Source organism: Dinoponera quadriceps, unplaced genomic scaffold, assembly GCF_001313825.1.
Source record: "Dinoponera quadriceps isolate SergipeBrazil2010 unplaced genomic scaffold, ASM131382v1 scaffold777, whole genome shotgun sequence".
Taxonomy (NCBI): Eukaryota; Metazoa; Arthropoda; class Insecta; order Hymenoptera; family Formicidae; genus Dinoponera; species Dinoponera quadriceps.
In genome coordinates, this window is record NW_014555488.1 from 2,580,003 (window position 1) to 2,601,637 (window position 21,635).

General features: G+C 47.5%; 2 protein-coding genes across 2 annotated transcripts in view; one reads left to right on the forward strand and one right to left on the reverse strand.

The window, feature by feature from the left end:
• Positions 1–21,635, reverse strand: part of LOC106744453 (nuclear migration protein nudC) — a 97,092-nt gene that overhangs the window by 73,940 nt on the left and 1,517 nt on the right. The window lies entirely within an intron of this gene.
• LOC106744454 lies at positions 205–21,218 on the forward strand. Its single transcript, XM_014619252.1, has 4 exons — positions 205–949; positions 17,971–18,165; positions 19,321–19,585; positions 19,766–21,218. Exons 1-4 carry the CDS (start codon positions 782–784, stop codon positions 19,789–19,791), a joined length of 654 nt encoding a protein of 217 aa, XP_014474738.1. The 5' UTR covers positions 205–781; the 3' UTR covers positions 19,792–21,218.

Below are 21,635 nucleotides of genomic sequence, written 5' to 3' on the forward strand. Positions count from 1 at the left end.
GAAAAAAAGGATCGATCCTCTCCCGGCCGTGATGGAACGGTGTGCAGAATCATCGACGCGCCGCGCGGTACGAGCGCGCGCGTTCGCGTCCGCGTTCGCTCGCTCGCTCGCGCGCGCTCGCACGTCCGCGAGAGTGGGAGATACGAAGGTATAAAACCGTTCTGGTGGACTGGTGCCAGCCAGTCCAAAGGCCAGATGCGGCGGCGGCTCTAGTCGCACACGTGCGAGAGAGACGATCACGGTACGGCGTGCGGTACACAACACACCGATCGGCGCACCTGGTCCGTCCCCCTCGCTGGTGATTCCGTACTGGATTTTCGCGGAGAGGTCTCACGCGAGATCGCGCGCGCGCGCGTGTGTGTGCGTGTTTACGCGGGATGTCCAGAGGGAAGAGTTCCCGACCGGTGGAGAGATTCCTTGTCCTGTTCTCAAGAGGGTGAGAGAGAAAGAGAGAGAGGACAACGAGCTCCGAGGAGACGCGTTCCCTGGGACACACACACGTCGCCACACGGCCTCACCCTCCTGACCGAGGGCGAGGAGCGAGGGTCTCGCGGTTAGAGAGGCGCACGATAGCCACGGAGCACCAGCGCGAGGAGATTCGCGATCGGTCGATTCGTTCATCGGGGGTGACCGACAGTGGGTTTCTTGTGGAATCCGTGGATTAATACTGACGGAAAGAGAGAGAGAGAGAAATCGAGAGATCAACAGCCGTCGCGCCGAGGAGTGGTGATCTCGTAATCAAGCGAGCAACGGGAGCGGCGCCTGCCGAGTAAGATTCCGAATGAGGACTCCGGAGGGGAGACCGTCGGCTTTCGGCAATCTGCAGGAGAGCGCTCCGTCGGGGTGGTTTCGCGAGGGATCGACGCCCCGTGGCATGTCGGCGATTCGTATCAATGTGGAAGAGGAGGAGGAGGCTCCCAACGACGACCGCGAGGATTTCGTTCGAGACGTAAGTCCACGTTTGCCGACACGGGGAGAGAGAGCTTTGACACTCCGCTAATCGACGGATAACGTGGTAACGTCTTACCTCGCCGCCGGCGGTTTCGGGAGGCCTCGGGAGGGGCGCGCATCGCGGAAATCACGCGTGTCCGCCACGCCGTCGTCGGCTTTCTCTACTTCGTTCCTTCCGCCATTCAACTGGCGATCGCCCATCCACGATCTCCGCGAGAGGATTCCACTGGCGGAGGGACACGCGCGGGGACGACACTTTCACGACGGCGGACGTAACTCGGTTTGGCGGGAAACGCGAGAGGAACCGCGCGAGAGCGCGGCGATAATCGGAAGCCGGGGAAGAATCGCGCGAAACGATCGAAGGAGTTGGGCGAGTTAATGAGCTGTGGGGAAATCATAGGCGCACGCGTGCTCGCGGGCAAATTCTGCGCGAGAGCGCGGGGACCCGGTTTACGCCCGTGATATCATTACTGTCTCTTTCGATAGACGGCCGACTGCCCCACCCTCTCGGACTTCTGAAACGAGTCGGACTGGTATCTCTCCACAACTTCCGTTTGGATATTGGAGGGACTGTCGCGCGCGAGCGTTTATTTCAATCTTAGAGATTATCGCGGCAGCGATTTATGTCGGCGAGAGAACACTCGGCGCTGTTTCTCTCAATCCCATCCAATGACTGTGTGTGTGTATGTGTCTCTTTCCCTTTCTTCTCGCTCTCTCGAAAGAGAGAAACAAGTTCAATGCACGGCTACGTATATCGACGAGCTACCTTAACGGGCAGTGGTCTCAATAATCGAGATATTCTGGTAAAAGGCGAGTCGAGAATGCGTTAGGTTCACGGGCAACGGCGCAACGGCTACGTGCGCGCCGTAATACCGTTCACCGCGCGGTTACTCGATAAGCTTGACACCCATCCAAGTTTTATGTAATGCAAAAACGAAGCTCTAACGAGCCGGCCGCCTTGGTTGGGAAACGACAGACAATATTGTTCCCATATACCATGCATCGCGCGTACACGAGAGTGACTGTGGAAAATGACGCGGCGCGGCGGATAAAAAGTTTCTCGAACGCTCGGCGGAGCTGGTAGAGGCTCACCGATAGGCCGACATTAACTATGTAGTAATTATTGCTCGTGAGAACGCGCCGTCGACGGTTCCCTGAGAGAGAGAGACATCGACCTTACCAGGGTTTAGAGGAAAAAATATAGCCCGACAATAGCGCGTCACGCATAATTACACAGTTTCTCCGATACGGAAGTGGCGGAGCGGCGCGAGATTTCAGCCGGGGGAAAAATCGTCCCCAAAATGGATCACGAAGTTTTTTTCTCGTCGAAATCAACGAGATCGTCGGTGTTTCGGGGACACCCCGTGTAAGGACACCCGGCCCCACCGCTCGTATCCGTGTGTGACGAGAACGCGTCGTTTTCATGCCGCGGCCAATACCTTTCCGTTTCATTTTAACGGAGCCGTGCGTGCGTGCCGCGGTTAGCAGCGATAAGCGGCTCGATTTGTTCCCTCGTTAGATCCACGATACCGGGAGTTTTCGCTTTTAATATGCGCGCCAGCTAATTACAATAATGTCGCACGGGCGCGCGCGTAACGGCCGCAACTTTTACCGAAGCCCGCCATCGGGCACAGGGAGCCGTTGGGTTATTCATGGTAAAAGATTCAGTTTCACTTATATATACCGTCGATACTTTTAACTTTCACGCGCCGAGCAACCGACGAGATAGATCCACCTCATCGCGTATGCGTATCGTAAAAAAAAGAAAGAAAAAACAAGACACACATCCACATTAGGAAATGTCGATTCTCGCTTGACAAACGAGAATAAAATTCACTTTTAATTCACTCCATTTTAATTGCCCCTTCTCGTTCTCTCTTTCTCGTCTGAAAATTCCGCGCGTTTCCCGATTACATTCCGATTCTCGCTCGCGCCGTGCCAGATTTACGGGAGCGGGTGTTTAGCGTCGCGACGATTCGATGTTAAGGTCGCAAGAATGAAATGCATTTTGCGGCTGCCGGCGCTGTCGCAAGAGAGAACAATCTGCGCGCGCGACTCAAACGAGGGGCACCTCGTCGGCACAGTAAGCAGCCATCCGCCAGCCATTAATCATTTTACGCGCTAGTTCCATAATTCTCGTCATTTTAAACGTTTACGGCCTCTCTCGATTATAGTTCACGCGGTAGGTGAGTTATTAGGTACACCGCGAAAACGCTGTCGCGACGGGCGTTCGTCTCCTGCGTGAATTCCCGTCTGACGTGGACTCAGATTTATGACCCGGATGAATGTTCACGTCTAACGAAAATTTTATAGCCGTCTTCCGGGATCCCAATAGTACTTTACAATTAGATTTTGTCACGACGATTTTTTGGGAGACGTTCGCAAACAGACGCGCACGCAATGGCGCGAAATAAAAATGGGACAGTACGGACGGACCCGCATAAATTTGAATTCCCGTGACACATTGTCCTAGGCTTTTTTTCGTAAATCTCAATTTATACCACGCCGACCACTTCGTCCCACGTATAATCTTTCCGCCGAAATAATGCGAAGGCCGAAAATTAACCGCGCGCAGACGGGATGATTTACGATTTCGTTCGCTTTTTGCGCGCGCACCGTACACACGCGAAAAGGAAAAAATATTGTTGAATCGATAGAATCTCCAAGAGCACGCGTAACTGGAGTAAATCTTCCTGATTAAATAACGGTATCACTGGAACTAACACTTTAGTTATTGAAATAATATAGAACGTAGTAATTTTTATATTTGTCACTGAATCAAGAAAATTTATCCCAATTACGCTGCTGTTGGAAGCCTTATCGATTCAACAGCATCTTTCTCGTGTATGTAACTTGGCGTCAGACTCCAAACCGGAATTTTAGTCCTCTTTTAAGTCTAATTTAGTTCTACATTAAGTGGTCAAAGATCTTTTATTGTGCTCCTTTGATGTAAGTGGGAACTTGTTTCCGTTCTTTTTCCACTTGAGGACATAATGTAGAATTTAAAGTTTCGAAATCCGAGACTGAGCGTTTAAATATTTCTAGGAAACGAGAATCGTTAGTAAATGAGCAAACAAAAAACGTCTTGGAGCGGCGGCTAGGTAATGACCGGACGCGCCTACGTACATGTCCCGTGACAACGACTCCAACACGTCGATCGAATAAAGACAGAGCGCGATCCCCGGTCGCATTGAGAAGTCGCGATCATTTGCATGGCAGTGCGATGACTCTTGGTGGCTCGAGAGTTCGCTCACACGAGAGATTGCTCCTTATCGTACCGATTTTCTGCCGCATGGCGACACGCGATTTACATTTTTCGAAACTTCAACGCGCGCACGGAACATTTTAACGCCTCGCCTCGCTTCTATTATATGCGTATCCCGGGCCCTTCTTCAGGGCTGCGAAGGCAGATCCGATGGAATGCACGCGTAAAACGAGTGTCGTTTGCCGAACGACTAGTCATGCAAGGTATAATCTCGCGCTGCTTTTTGCCCCACGGCAGGCACGCCTCGAGGTAGGCGCAAAAGTGGCTGCGAAGTGCTTGAAGGTAAATGTTAACTTTGGTACTTAACGTCATTGTGAGAGGAAAAGGAACGAGCGAGCATCGGCAAAAAATATTCGTCGTGTCGCTGTCTGTGTCGTGGTGCGTACGCATGTGTGTACGTGTGTGTGTCTATTACTGCGCGTTGGTGTGGAACGAGCGGAATTGCGGTGTTATGTTGACTATTCGCACCGGTCGAACAATTATGCCCGGCACGTGTACGAATAAAACGACCGGCACGCGAAATTAAAATAGTTGCATCGTAGATTTTCAATGGCGATATTAAGGGGCCCCTATATAAGTTTACTGTTTACTGAACAAAAAAAAACACTTTTCTATAACCTTATTTGGCTATCTAAGTAATAAACGTTAATTTTGAGCGAAATTAAGAAAAATATATACAATATTATAAACACGAAAATATTTATTTTTTATTTTTCTTATTAATACTTTATATTTATACGTCAGTTAAACTAATAGAAGTGCACACATAAGAAAACGATATGTAAACATTTAAATATATGTACATTATATCGCGGGTATTATTAGAAATTATAAATTTCTTGTAACTATTTTCTCAAAACAAAATAGTCAGTAATTCTGAAATTGTTGTATAATGTCTCTGTATTAGTCCTTAACATTAAAGTACACGGAGACAAATTTTTTGCTGATATAGCAAATTGTACTATAGTGACAGTAAAAAATTTGTCTTCGTGTGATTTTTCATGAAAATCCTAAACGTAGTTCAGAAGAAATTAAAAGTAGAAGTTAAAAATAGAACATTAACCTCAGGAAAAACGTATAAAAGTATAAAAAGTATCATATCTTCAGTTGCGAATATCTCAGCATCCGAATGGTCAATCTACTTATAATTGTGTCAATAATCAAGTCATATTTAAATCTATGTATAGCACAGGTTTCAACGAATTCGTAAAAATACTCATTTTATGCTACAACTACTTTAGCGACATGCAAAATTATCAGCTTGCTTAGCATACGAGCCGCATCGGTGTCTCTTGGGATGATGACGATGATGATGATGATGATCGCTATTTCTCGACGGTCGGCTCGAAAGCCGCGATGTTGAAGGCAACCTTCGCGAGCCAGACGCCGAATCGGCATAAACGGACGCGAATATTTCTGCCCGGTGATTAGGTTTCGCCATCGCGCGATGTTCTTCATTGCCGCTCGACTACATTATCCGGGCTACATGATCCGAGGCTCGCGGGTCTTCCACGTAGAAATTGCTCGATGCGATTACCGCGTGAAAAAAAAAAAAAAGAATAGGAAAACAAAATCTGCTACTCGTTTGAAAGCGAGTTCGACCAAGTTATCTCGCGTGCATAGCCTACATAGAAATCGCTCGGCGTGGTTACTGTGCAAAAAGTAAGAGAAAAAAGAAATTAGACGCTCGTTCTCGAATTTGAAAGTGCACGAAGTTATCTCGCGCGTCGCCGGGCTTGCGTAGATTCACGAGTCCCTTCGAGGAAGTCGCAGACCGCGGGTTAAGATTCTTCTCGTTTTACAGGCAACATGATCGATACAATGATCCGAGGATTTCACTTTCCATGCGCTCGTGTCTGGCTCGCGATGATTCGCCTCGCAACCAGGGCTCCGTTCGTGCATCTAGCACGATAGAATTATTCGACCGGTTACACGCCAACCAGGAAAGTCTCACGACATTAACATCCGTCCACATAGAAGAGGGAAACTCCGGCGCGAATCCTATTTGTTAATCTCTCTCTTGCGCGCGACGCAAATTTGTTATTATAACACGAAAGCAGTTACATACCCTCCGTCGCCGAGCGGATTATCCCGCGCGCCACGACGAAATATGATCTCGTGTTCGCGTGACAGCGAAAAATCGCTACACAGTGGATACAAATTGGATTTATGTAACCCCTCGCCCTCCTGTTCGGTCGGGGTATAAATACGTGCAATTCGCTCGTGGACGTAAATTCGCGCGAGAACAGGATCCTCGAACGGGACAAATAACTTTTTACCGGCGTGCCGAAGGAGACGAAGGATGATCGATTTTACATTTCGGTCATTCTGCTCGCTTCTCGCGCAAAAAACCTCACGGAAAACCCCGCGGAAAACCCCGGACGTGTGCATGTTCGTCGGTACACGATACGAAATTTCGGGAATCCCAACGAAGAAAGGGGAACAAAACGGATTGGGAGACAGATATTCTGTTTTCGAGCATGGCTAATTTCTCGACGAAGAAGCAAAGCGGTATCGATATGATACGGTTTCAACCGACACTCTCTTCCTCGTTCTTCAAACGCGAATTGACTTTAACGCCTACAATGTGAGCCGTTTTGTTTTCCCCGTCGAATTTATGTGTGGATAATAACCGGTTTTTCGGCGATAAATCAATGACTCGGGACATTTGAGGCTGCAGCTCCTGTCTTTCGGTGTACTTGTATGATAAAGAAATACAACGCGAGCGAACACGCTTGCGGCGGGCTCGATAAGTGGGCAATATTATACACAAAAAGTTACTTCTCCACGGGCGCGAAGTTTCGCGAGTATTCGCCGTAATTGCGATAATGTAATTCATTACGTTCGCTAAAACGGCAAAGGCCCTCGACCCGGTCACTTCCATCTGCTTTATCTGTGACCATATGCTTGCATGCCATTTGCGTTATTACTTACGCAACGACTTACATAACGCAAATTGCTCCATATCGCGGGAGACTTTGAAAGTTTTTATTTGCAATTCATTTGCCGGTCCAAGCTGGCATGCAGATTGTCACTTGTCGCAAACGGGCAGGATCGATTTCGATAGTTAACGGACCCGAATCGAAATTTTTACTTTTACATTAAGTCTTCACGGGGAAAGAAAAGAAAATAAATTCCTTGTAGCATCAAACGAGCACAATAAGTGTAATAAACAGGAGTTGAGACCTCCAAAGTCTAAATCTTAGTTCCACGTTAAATATTCAAATGTAGAAAATGGCAATAATTTCCCCACTTGTAGCATCAAAGGAGCGTAACAGAAGACCTTCGTAGACTTAAGGCAGAACCAAATCAGACCGAAAGTAGAACCAAAATTTCGAGGAGCAGCTCGAAAAACGTTGCATTCGAAAACAGCCGAGGACGATGACTAAATGATGACACCGAAACGCTAAACGTTACGGCGCGATGCAATTATGTAACCGCGAGCCTCCGACGAATTCCCTGTGAAAACATCTCGTTAGGTTGCACGCCTCCGACGAAATGTGTGCCGAACTTTCTTCCGACTCGCTCTCGTGCCACATCTCCGAAATATTGCGATAACCGCGTCTCAACAATGAAACGTCTTCTAAGGCTCTCGAGGAGCACGTAACACCGGTCGTAAGTGCGTGTCGTCCGAGAAGCGGAATTTCCCCGCTGAAAAATCAGCCGGGCCATCCGACTGCTTCAAGTACATTGTATATTTTACGAGTCGTCGGAGTCAACGCAAGACCACGTCGATCTTGGATCATCGCGAGCAGAACCACGTTTCGGTTTCGACACATCGGGCTCTTCTTCTAGGCCACTGTCCTTTGTCTCGGGCCGATCGCGCGCGTTCCACGTTGTAACGAGCGGCTTGGACGAGAAAACGATTACGATATCTCCGCGTGCACGTCACCTCTATAAGGATTCTGATAGATTGTGACACGGTAGATCGACTTCGCGAGCGAACAAGGATCGAGTTCGGCTACCTCGCTCGGTTATTAGACCCATATCGCTCTCTCGGAGAAGAGACGGGCAGGAGGAAGAAGCGCGGGGACTGTATGTCCTTTGGCACGCGAGTAGGACGCAACCGTAGCCATCGTCAGCAATTTCGCAATTTACGGAGCGCGATCCTGTCGGGCTCTTTATTTACGTTGTAAATGCAAATCGAGCCGGCCGAAAGTCAAGCGACCTGGAGAAGGTCCGTCGAGACGACGGGTTTCCGTCTCGAAATGTGACATTTCACGTCAATGACGTCGCCGTCATCATCGTCGTCGTCGTCACGACAAATACGGTGATCAAGGTGCGTTCTATCGATACGTGCGCGCCGTCACGCCATCTCCCTACGAGAACGAACGCTCGCCATGCGTGGCGGAAGATCGTATATTTGAATCCGGACACATTCTCTTACGGCACTCTCCGTCAACCGTGACCGTGTGTACGCGTGAAAAAGAAGAAAGTGGCTGCGTAAGGACGTCGAATTTATAGATGGCGATTTCGCCCTGATATATAGCTCGTTAGAATTGCCGCGCGCGCGCGCTGTTGTCCGGAATTTCTGACGACGATGTTATTGCTCGACGTCGGGAATCGAGGAAGAGATCGCTGGCCATAATCAATCAACGCACGCTCTACAATTTGCGCGGTAATGCAAGCGACTTTCTTATCGGGATATCGACGTCGGGAACGACGAAATTTCGCGATTATTCTCTCCCCTTAGGCAAAGAAAGAAAGCGGTCGAAAGTGTACGAGGAGGAGGAGGAGAGAAGGTAGGCGGGTCCCCCCTGAGGATCATTCGGTGGTACATACATACATCTTGTGTCACTCGTTCAATTCTACGGAAGAAAAAGAAAGTCGTCGAGATTTGCAAGCGTCACGGCCGCACGAAAGTATTTGGCGTGACGTTACACTCGAGTGCAGGAGGCGAGAAGCAACGACGTCTGTAAATCGATCCATGCTCTTCCTGCTCGCTCGTTCGCACCAAGGCCGGATGGGCCGATCGAGAAGTTGCAAAATTCCAGAAATCACCGTGGCGACACCCACGAGCGCGCCGACGATACTGTGAATTAAGACGGTGTTTCGGAAACTCAAGGCGCGATATTAACTTCTCGTCGAAATATCCACTCGTGCGCAGGCGTGCTAAAATCCTCGGCTCGCGTTTGACGACAAGTCTACGCTACAGGCTAGAGATCGCCCAAGGCCTAAACGGAGGCTAACGATGATAAACGACTGATTGATTATACGTCGGCTTGGCCAGGTACGGCGGACATTTGGCCTGCGTCAGGCGCCAATCGTCGGGATTAATTAAACCGTAAACGCTTGCAAAATGCTGCGCCCAGCGGAAAAAAACATCTCCGTTAGAGTGACTAACTTTTCCGTTTACCTGGGAAGAATAGAGAATGAACGGAAAACTCGGTTGTGGAAATAGAAAGATCCCCGTGTAAGATGTCTGCTCGGTCAATTGCTCTGAATTGTATCAATTCAGTTTTAATACAGCCGAATCTTCACAAATATTTTCGCCAGCAGACATCATTTCTCGCAAGCAAACTTTGGTTTCAACAAATTCTTCGTTTGAGTAAACAATAATGAGCTCCTCCAATATTTGTGATGAGTACATTTTAATACTATTATCATAAAAAAAAATTCTTCGTCCAAATAATCATTATCTAACAGAAGAAAAATAAACCGAGTAATTGCTTTTCCTCGCAGCACAGATAATATTCTTCTCTGTGCAAGAGTTAGACAAAAATTTCAAACACTCGTAAGACTTTCGATTGCAAAAAACATCTTTCACGAAAGTAAAAGTGCTTCTGTGAGAATATCGCTTCGAATTAATTATTCCGTCGTAGGTCAAGTTAATTTATGGACCAATTAATCCGTTATACGTCAGGCACGACGTTAGGAAATAACAACATTAGCCCGAATCGTTGTCGAAGCGTTACAGGAAATCGTGTAATTCTTACGTTGTCGTGGAGACAACGTCACAGTAAAATTACCATTATGGCTGTCCGCTTCGAGAAAATGAATTATGACAGGAAGGACAGACCGGTGAAAACTCCCGAGTCCATATGTCCCGTGTGGCTCGCGCGCGCCACCGACAGACGCTGTCCGCTTCAGGAAATCGTTTCCTTCCTACTGTTCGAATGCTTGTCGAATGTGAACTTAGAGTGCGCCGCGTGTAACGCGAGAACTTTCATCTTCTCATAACAATCGCTCATGTTAAACATTTAATCACCTCTCGGCCGCGACGAGAGAAGCCGCTGCTTATTTTCTCAACTTATATATCATCGTGTCCTCTCTCTCTCTCTCTCTCTCTACCTCTCCCTCCTCTCCCCCTTTTCACCTCCGTTTTTTTCGCGCAAAAACACACGCAGAGATTTCTACCGACGTTTCAGGAAATAATCACAGACGCGAACGCGCGTCTGCGATCAATCAATCCGCGATCTCGAATTCTCTATCGACGAACTGTCGCATTGGCTCGGTAATAAACACGAAGGCGTTCGCGATAATGAAGGAATAATTACGAATAAAGGACTCGGCACATACTTCCCGTTTGAAGTCATCGTTCAACCTTTCCTCGATGCGTGCCTTCGGCGACCTTTTTTTTCTCACCTCTCTTGTAAATCGATCTGGTATCTACTAATTGGCAATCAGGTCGACCTCGCGGCCGACCGTCCGAGATGTGAGACGCGGAAAAAGGAGAAGAGGCGGAAAGAAACAGGTGAGCAAAATCGATCTGCATCACGAGGCGAGCTTTCACGCTTCTTTGTCGTTGCCGCGCCGCGCAGCCGATAATGGAATCGCGCGATCGCTCAATGGCGACGTAAGAACTGTAACGAGCATGAAGCAATAAATAAATTACACCTCTTAATGGACAAGATATCGAGACGCGGCCTGCTCGGATCGTATTTAAGGCACGAAAAATGTAACTGGCGTGGAACCGGCGCGTTATATTTCGGACGAGCTCCAATTAAGCCAATTACGCGTCGATAGAGACGCGTCCATCGATACGCGTCTCAATTGGCGCGCACCGTCGAAAATTCATTGGGGAATCCCGAGAGCGCGTGAGAAATAGAGCGTTGCGGAATCATGTAAACGCATTCCACGTGCGCACGGTTACATAATTAAATGTTGCAACGGACGTGTAACTCTATCAGATAATGGTGCGACGACCGCCGACGAAATATACGACTTTTGTTCTCGACCCGAAAACTCAGGTCTATTCCGCCCTATATTCTGCTCTCTCTTTCGTCTGCCTCGTGTCTCTGCGTGTCCCATTGTACGAAATCCAACGATTTCCTCGCCTAGGGAAAAAAAGATGAAAGCGATTTTTTCACCCGCGAGGGAAACTCTCTCGACTTATCTCTCGCGTTCTCAGCTCCGGCCGTTTGTTGAGCGCGGAACGCGACGATCGGTGCATGCGCGAAGAACGAGAGACAATTCCTCGGTAAAAGCTCCTCTCTCTCGTAATCGCAGATCCGTTTCATAACCGTGCCGTAATACGCGCGTATATACCGCTATTAGTTCGCAAGAACGTGTTACAGAGCCGAGTCGAACGTCCAAGGACTTGGGGCGAACAGTCGGGCCGAACGGTAGTCTCGCGATCGATACGTCGCTAGCAGAAACGCAGAAAGAAGTCTGCAAGAAATCGGCGAGATTGTTTGCCGTACGTAAACGCTCGTAAATCCCCGATCGGGGCCCTCGGAGCAGCGTGGCGTTGCAAAATGTGTGTTATAAATTGTGCAAAGGACGCCGAAGAGCACTTCTCGCCGGCGCGTGCACCTTGAAAAATCATAATCGCTATAACACGTGGCGTTCCTTACAGACGAAACCCGCCGCGGAACTTCTTAAACTCTCTCGTAAAGTTTAGTAAATCCCCCCTTACTCAGTTCCTATAATCCGCTCCTGCACGATACCGTCTCGAAGGGGAATAATAAATTCGCGTTCGTCCTCGGAAAAGTTTCGCCGATTTTGTAAGAACCGAATAGATCGAAATTAAGGTCAAGTGGGTTTAACATCGCATTCGCATTAATGAGACCTCGACTAATGAAGCCTTCATTATTAGTAGACGACAGTCTAATGAAAGCAGTACATTAACTTAACTCGGACACGAATAGCCGCGAATTCGTGGTATAAAATGTGGCGGTATATCTTGTATTCGTTGTTAAAAACGTGCCCTTGAAGGATGATTTGGGGAAAGAGGCGGGCGAAGAACGGAACTGACTATGCTGATAGATAACCTTTCACTCATACTTGACAAAGTGTGTTTGTGTGTGCAACACGCACATGGAGAGCGCCAACACATAGAGCCGTCGACTAATCTTGATTCCTTGTCTGCGCGGGAAAAATGTTTAATTGTCCGTTAAATTTCTTAATTCTACTGGGCAATTTATTCATAGCCGGCCGCTCGAGAACGCGCCGCACTGAACGGCGGGTACCTTGACATATTCCGACGGAAAGATTGGACACATATCGCGCGCGCGCGCAATCTTTACCTGCTACGTTTTCGCAGTCCTGAATGGATGTTTACCTGCAAACATTTTAGTGAAATTCCGTTGTCGATTCACGGGATCATCTCCTCTCTGATTAACGGTATGTTAAACGAACCGTTAATTTTGTCAATCTCGTATTACGGTAGTCTTTGCAAATCTCGTATTACGGTAGTCTTTGCAAATTTTGCATTTATGCAAATTCGCTCCAAATGCCTTCGCGAGAACACCAAAAGTCGCACGAATAAATTAAAATATAACAGGGATAAATATTCTCGACACATGTACGGACAAAGTCCTCCTTTTGAAGAACGATGTTACGCGATTTTCGTTGGAAAAGAAAAAAAATTAAGCATTAATCGGCTATGTCTTAATCCTGTTTCGAGCGAGATTTATCATTGATCCTGCCGTGATGTATGATGTTCGAGCCTCCGCTCGAAGACATTTGTCTCGTGATTTATCTCCCGTTTCAGGCGTATTGGAAAGCATGGTTGATTTTACGACAATAATTGCACCAGCAAAAATTGAGGTCATAAAGAAACGTTTTTCAAGACGACGGTGACGATTTTCATTAGGTAACGATCGCTTCCGTAGCTATCGCTCGCTTCGATCGATTCGACTGCGTATAGGGAGGGGGAAAACGATCGGCACGAGTGTAAAATAATCCGTCTCAGGATGGCACAAGGTTGCCGACGGCGTCTATTATCGCTACCTTGTAACATATATCTTTTTACGCTCATTAGCGTTCGCGTGTACGGCGAGGTGACGCGCTCCTTCGCCACCTTGCAAACGAAATGGACTATCAGGGGCCATCGATAACGAGGTAATATGCCCTTAGGTGCGGAATGACGGAAAAAGAGAAGAAAGAAACAAAGAGTTAGGAACAGAAAGGGGAAGAGAGGGAAAAAGGAAAGGGAGGGGGAGAGAGAGAGAGAGAGACGCGCTTTGCGAAGCGAGCCTTCCATATCGAGTGTTTCGCGCGGCACGCGTTCTTTCAATTCCGCCGATTAATGAACCAACCTCGCACTACCCCTGTGGCGGTATTAAATTCCGCTCGCGCGTAGCTGGTTTCCTATATGAATCCTTACATAATACAGAAGGAAGAATACGATACGGGAGATACGATCGAGAGGAAAACTCGCGGATTCGCCTGCTATGGTAATACTCGGCTGCGACATTTAAATCGGCGATCTCGAATGAGAAGAAACCGAGTGCGCGTCTGTCGGAGCGAAATGTCAATGTATTATTATTCATGGATTCATGGTCAATGAACAGGGAAAAAGCGCGACAGGATGTTTGTTACGGACATCGTTCCGCGAGCGCTCAGAATGCGACGGTAAGGATATCTTCGTTGCGATGGCCACCGATGCACCGTCGTTTAATGGGGACGTTTACATTAGAGGTGGACAATAACGATGATTACGACGGTGCCATATGCGGCATTGATGTTAACCACTGTTATTAAGCGCTTAATACCGCGCCAGCAATTTTACGGTATTTGACATTTATCCTGTAATCACGCGTTCCCGCTTAACGCGGCCTAATAATCTCGATGAGTAATGGTTTTCTGTTACTTCCTCCTTTTGTAAGCCATCTCGTCCCGAATTCCTTAATAATATCTTATTGATTTACACATTTACTCTTGCCTCGTTAATAAAAAAAAAAATCACCATACTGAAGAAAAAAAATTTAATAACAATAAATTACCAAGATTTGGTTAAATAATTTCAACTAAATTGATTACTGCAATCAAGTCATTTAGTATTATATACTGTATTATAGTAACACGTATAAACAGGAAAAATAGTCTTAAAAAATAGTTTTAAATCAATGACCGATACTCTCATATACATAAACAAGAATATTATAGTATTCTTAGAAGATTATAATATTCTTGCTTATACATGACATATCATTGATTTAAGACTAATTTTTTTCTGTATGTAATATACGATACTAAACGATTTAGTGGCAGTAACCAAACAATTTAGTTGAAACTATTTAATTAAATTTTGGTAATTGTTATCGAATCCTTTTACTGCACTACTCCGGAAAAGGTTAGAACAGTGATCTCGCACGATGACAGCGTAATTATTCGGGATATGACGGAAGTGGGATAGCGTCGCTTTAAAAGATTGGCAACGCGATTAATAAGGATATCGCAAGCTGCGCGTGCATTTTCATAATGCCCGATATATTCAGCGATATCAAACTTAATGCCGTACCTTAATCATACGGACACCAAGGACATTCCCGGGTAAAATTTCTCTGCGCGCACGATATTACTCTTTCCGTCGGCCACCAATGAGAAAGGACGTTTCTCCTCGATCCGTTTTTCTCACACGCGAGAAGAAACTTCTCTTCTCCCGTTAATAAACAAAGCCGCTTTACGCAATCGCAATGTCTGTGTTGCGTTTGATTTTTCGCACGTCACAAAAACAAAGTATCGAGTACAAATTCACGAAGATAAAGTTACTTTTATATTTCCCTTGGGATCTCTCCAGAAATTTTTCTCTTATAATACAGACACGCAAAATACCTCTCTCTCTCTCTCTCCTTTCTTTTCACTTGCTTCATACGTGCAATTTAAGTCGATAATAAATCTCTCTACGCGTCAAGTGCCACCACCTGCAATTTTCAGCGCGAAAAAGAAAATGGATTTGACACCTTTTGGAAACAAGTTTCGCGGATACGAGTTCAAAATCCGTTTCAGAGTATCGCGTTACACACGGGCCCGGCACAGGTGCGGCGCTTCGAGGCTGACCGGTGTATTGGGTTCCACAAGAATTCCTAACGACGCCTCATCTCACTCTCGCGCTACTCTCGTCCGGCTATTCGCGCGGCTCCCTGTCGCCTCTCGCTCTCGCTCTCGACGGTGGACTTTTTTCTTCAAGATATCGACTCGCGCGAAGAAGTATACCTGTCACCTATCGTAATTTCGAACTCGATGATTTCGTCACGAAACTCTTGCCTCGCGATATCCCGCGACTCCTTGGCTACGCCCAGACACAAATCTTGTATCTGACATTTCAGTTTTGACACCGTCCACTCGTCGCAATAATTTTTGCACACCGTCTCCTTCTCGATGAAATATAAAATTTCCGAAAGAATATCGAAAGAGAGAGAGAGAAAGAATATAACGAGCGATCCTTTGCCAGAACAACGCGCATTGTTGCCGAGTTAACGGCGGCCACGATAGATCAATCACACGATCGCACCGTGATTTGTATACGCCGCGTGCTGTTGTGCGCCTAATTTGGCGTGATCAATTACGCTCGCGAGCAGTGACTCCAGACAAATTGAAATAATCTGTACGTACAATTAAAGCCGATGCCGCGCATTAAGTCGCGCGCAGCGGTTCCAACGGGCTAGGGGGGCAATAAGTAGATCGTTAAGAAGATTTAATATCCCACGAGAGCACCGTTCAGCCGAGTTTTTTCTTTTTTAACGCACCACTTCTAGAGTGCCATAAGGCGAGCATTTTTCACGGGGAGGAGGAGCCATAATCGAGCCCGTAAATAAATACACGAATCGTTCGGACACACCGGTTTGCGCCCCACGTGCGCGTATGACTTAGCATGTTATTGGCCCGAGCGGTTCAATTAAATCTTCTTTGTTCGCTCGAGATTGAACGAACGACGCGCCGCAGTACGGCGGGACGCACGAAGAAACACAGTGTTTCATTAGAGTCCGCCGTACCGGTCGGGACCAACGCGCGCGCGCGCCTGAAAAACCGACTCCGGGGACGAAAAAGAACGCGCAAACTCGTTCGGTCTGCGGCGGGCAGTCCTTGGGCGGCGCCCGGCCGCGAAGGTAGGCCACACCGGTGTGAAGTGCACTTGATTTACGTGCGAAAATTGCCAATTAACCGACGCGTAATCGGCATGCGTGGCATACGCCAGGCGACTCCGCTCGAAAAAGTCGCGGAAACGCCGCGCGCGTACTACGGCCCTGTGACGTGCAGCAACGGATGCGCCCGAAGCGCAGCTTCGGGTCGGGCCCGCGGCCCCAACGTGGGCTCCCAGGCGCGTGAACGCGTGGAAAGAAGCGGGAGAGGAACGACGATTTCTTCTTCGCCATCGTCGTCGTCGTCATCATCGTCGTCGAAGGACGGGAACGATGCAAAAACAACGACGGACCGTACGCGCACGCGACGGCGGCGGCGCGCGGAATTCGAGAGCACAACGTTGTGCAACGATCAAACCGGAATGTCGAGGTGCTCCACGCCCCCCGGGAGACGCCGAAATTCTCGTCAATCTTCCTCTCGGAGGAAGGAAGAGTGGGAGCGCAGAAGATGCTTTCGCCTGTTTTGACGTCGCGGCGTTTCAGCCGCGAGCCCTCTCCCCCAAGAACGCGGGGAGGGGGAAATAATCGATAACTCGCGGATCGATCGATAGCGATCCAGGTGGCGACGATGCGAGCTGGGGAGAAAGATTGATCGGTCGCTTGATTGATTACTTGATTTCAGCCCGCAAGCGAGACCCCTCGGGGCGCACAGGAGAGAAATATCGCCGAAGAGAAGGGAGACGAGATGTGTGCAAAAGCGCATCATCGCGATACGTAGCGAACTTCAGCCAGAGTTCGCGATCGAAGGCTCTGCACCGGTAATGTCGAAAGGAACGCAGAGGCTTACATGTGGCGTTCGAGCGCGTCTCTCGGGTCTCGGTTCGGTTGGCGTAACAGTGAAAATAATATGAATACCCGCACGTATTAAGGGATCTACACGCCGGAGTGAAAAGCAATTATGATAATCTCTTAAGAGCGAGATAAAACGTGAGATATCCGCGATGAGTCAACAAGCGAGCTGACCGTACCGCCTCCGGATGGTAATGGGAAAAGCGGAGTTACCCGTAAAGAAAATGTAGAAATCTCGAATGTGCTCGCGCTGCCGAGTCAATTTCGATCGTCGTTGGAAATTGCGGGGCACGACCTCGTACGATACGCGTTGATTCCCTCTTCCTCCTTCCCTACCCCCTCTTTCTCTCTCTCTCTTTCCCGGAGCGATATGTACGTAGGTAGAATTAATCATCAGGCGTGCGATAAAAACAACCCGCGGAATCCTCTTGGATTTCATCGGCGACTAAAAATTGTCCCACTTGAGGCGCGCGCGAGTTTAATGCGCTCGCCGGCACGCAGCCGGGCATGTAGAGTAACGCTCCGCGACGTCAGATAAACGACCCGCGGTCGCGCAGGTGGAGGACATGCGGGCGAGAGTAGAAGTGCAATCGGCACGGCATTATCGCGTTATGCAATCGAACGCGTCACGCGTCGATTTTACCCGTTTGTTTTCAGATCGAAACGACGGCGGTGGCGACGACAGCGGCGGTAGCTGCTGCGAGCAGCCCGCTTTCCTGGCACATCCCAAGGCCGTCCTTGGTCGGGCGCAGCGAGAGAGACAGCGAAAATGGAAGCTGGGCTCATCACTTGCATCCGAACTCCCCCTCGAGAGGGTCGACATCGTCCCAAGGATCCACTGCCAGTACACACGTAAATTCCTCGTCTTGTTTGCACACGACCGCACTCAGAGAAAGAATTAGCTAAGGTCCAGCTGAAGTGGCAACTGAAATGCGTCTTTGAAGTGAGGACAGCTCATGTTGTTCCTACCGTAGCTAAATTTATCAGCTGTGATATAAATTTAGACGCTACCGCGAAAAATATTAGCTAGATCGTATTAAAATCACATTTCCCACTAGAAATGTATTGGTTTTTTTTTTAACGGAAGCTATTCTCAAGATTAGTGTATGCTGATTTTGAAATCTAGTCATTTGCTTAATTTAATGTTACATCGTATTTCAAAAACACACTTAAGTACACAGTAAAAAATGTGTTAAAAACGATCGAGATTTTGGTGTTAATTTAACACGGGGAATATGTTAAAAAGCATGTAAATATATGTTGAATTAACATATTCATCCTGTTAACATATTACTTCTTGACATATTTACCTTGTTGAAGTAACACGAAAATTCGGATGGGCCGTTTGTGCCACGAGATTTTTTACTGTGTACTGATGAACTCAAAACCCGAGACGCCTGAATCGCGAATCACTTTAAGTATTACACGGCTTCGTCGATTGATATCAATGAATTTCGTATTGTTTATATGTATGGTATAATCAGCACGAAGAGTTGTATAACCAATCTTAGCTACTCGTGCTAACAACTTCAGCTGATAGTTGCATCTCGCAGCAAATGCACTTTACCTCTAACAGCGAACTTTCACCAATGAACAACAACAAAGTTCAAACTAGCTGATGAAATTGAATTGCTTCATTTACTAAATCATTTCTCTGAGTACATCTATCGCTCGTTTAACACAAAACTAACACGATTTTAAACTGAAATCAACGCCCGGAGTTTTTTTCAACCGATTTCAAGCCCATAGTGAAAACAACGTGAAAGCCGACTCGAGATCTCGCAGCTAACCCTGAAAACGACCAGTTTCCTTTATCGACGATACTATCCCCGTCGCTTTGCGGACAATTAAAGATTTTACACGCGTAAAATTACGCGTCGTAAATTTGTCCGTCCTCCCCAACATCCGCGCCAGGACGAGTTTAACTTTCCCTAGTTCCTTCGTCGCGTATTCACGAGCGCGTTAAAAGCGTGCTAATGAACGATCGAATGTCTCTCTCGCTTGCAGAGTGCCGCGTCGGGCACGTTGCTGCTGACAGCGGCGAACCTGGCGAATCTCGCCGCCATACACCCGCCCACGGTGACGGCACCAAAGCAGATGGACACCGCGTCGGTGGCCAGCAGCACCCACTTCACGGTCGTGAATGGCCTCGGCAGACCGGCCACCGTCTACAGGAAGTCCTGGTGCGCGCGAAATCAGCTCACCGTGCTCGTATGCACCATGAGCTTTCTGTTCATGGTCGGTCTGTTGGCCGGGATCCTTTACATGGAAAGTAAGTATTTCTCCGCGGCAACAGAGAGCCGGCGCGCGCGCGCGAATTGCCATCCTATTGCCACACATCTGCTGCTCGCCGCGCGGTAGCGGTTTCGACATACCGTAAGCGCGCGCGCGATCTCCGCGGATCTTCGCCATCCTCCACAAGCCTCTCCGGTGTGTTTACCTCTGATTGCAGTGAGGGCTCGTGACAAGTACAACTAGGCCGAGGGTGACGGGAGGAAGCGACGACACGTGACCGTGAATGATGATCATCGTGATAGAGACGGGAGCGGCGAAGAGGCGGAAAGACACGGAGAAGCGCCGCCGTCGCCGCGGGATCGTGCTCTTTTTCCACGAAGAAGCGAGGAGAGGATGCGCGCACGACTCGGTCACGATGTATTAATTCGAGTTACTCCGTATTTATATGTATTACGTACGTCCGCGTTTGGACCGCGTCCGAACCAATTCTCGGTCTCGACGACGCGCTCTCTCGGCGGGCGGTTAGAGTTCTAAGTATTGCTGTATTGCACCGCGACGAAAGTGTGGTACGTGAAAACCAGTAATTACATTTGTGTAATGTACGCGACGTACTGTTAAGTGCCGTTGAGGAGGAGGATTAACGAGATCCTCGCGAACAGGGGAGCCTTGTATATTTATGCTGAAACTAACGGATTCCTCCCGGATCGTACCGCGAGACGCGATCCGACGAATATTGTAACATTCTTCTTCTTCTTTTTTTAACATTGATTAACCCTTTGCCGCGTGTCACACGTGTACGAAAAACAAGCGTCTCTCTCTCTCTCTTTCTCTCTTTCTCACTCTCTCGAAATTCGTTCACCGTTCTGCCCATGTGATTATGACACCTCTCCGCGCACGAAGAGATTTTATTTCACATTACAGGAGAATATATATGTGGGTTTATATACGGGCGGCAGTGATGCACGATGTGGTTCGCGATCGCTCCAAATGAAATATACTCTCGGCGGTTTAAGACGCTTCTGCTATTTAGCTCTCGCCCGATTTATCGTTCGCTGTAAATCGCGTCGACACTACCGTGAGCTAACGAAGAGGAGTGCGGAGAAGCGGAATGTGAGTATGTATGTATGTGTGTGTGTGTGTGTGTGTGTTGTGAGGGTATCGTTTGGGTGTCATCAATCACTGGTCGTCCGTGACGAAAATTCGAATCTGATCGTATTTTGATGAGCAACGAATATATACCGACGGACGGAGTTCGAAGCAATCGACGAAATGAGACCGAGATAGCGTATAACTATTCAGGGCTCGTAAATTAATTCTCATTAACAAATCGCCTTAATTAAACCTGGATTTCCGTCGGAATGTCATTCCAGGGATAAGTGGAATGTAATGAAAAAGCAATGAGGGGCGGTCGCGTCGATCGCTTTTCGCGTCTGTGATATTACTTGCGTATTAATTAATTGTCGATTCAACAAGAAACTGTCAAATGCACTGATCGTTGTTTCATTTAAACCCGACTTCTGCAGCGTATAAATATGATAAATATAATAGTATATATATGGTAGAGGCAAGAAACAGTCATATCAATTAACCCTCGCTGCCCACCTGCTCTCGAAATTCACATAACCTGAGGCGTTTTTGACCCTACCTTACAATTATTCATTTTATATTGAAAAAAGGAGTTTTCAATATACGAATAAAGAGTTTTTAATATATAAACGTTTTTATTGACATCAAAAGTAACAAAAAGTATAAATATCGTTATGAAAATAACTACTCGAAATAATTAATTATCTTCGGATGTTAAGTTGGAACATGCGAAACACAAGTTACGTATTTTGGTATGTTCTTTACATACAAAATTAGTGCACGTATCACAAGTAATGTTTGTTTTCTTATCTAAATAGCGTGGACAAAGTTTACATCTTCCTCGTTTATTTTTCGGGAGATGGACATTCTTGTGCTGCGAAAGTAATTTTCACAATAAAAAAATATCCATAAAAGTTTACGATTGAAAATTGCTGAAAACTAATAGTATAAAGTATGAAAAAAAGCATTTCCTGGCGTTGAAAGGCAAAAAAAATTAAAAC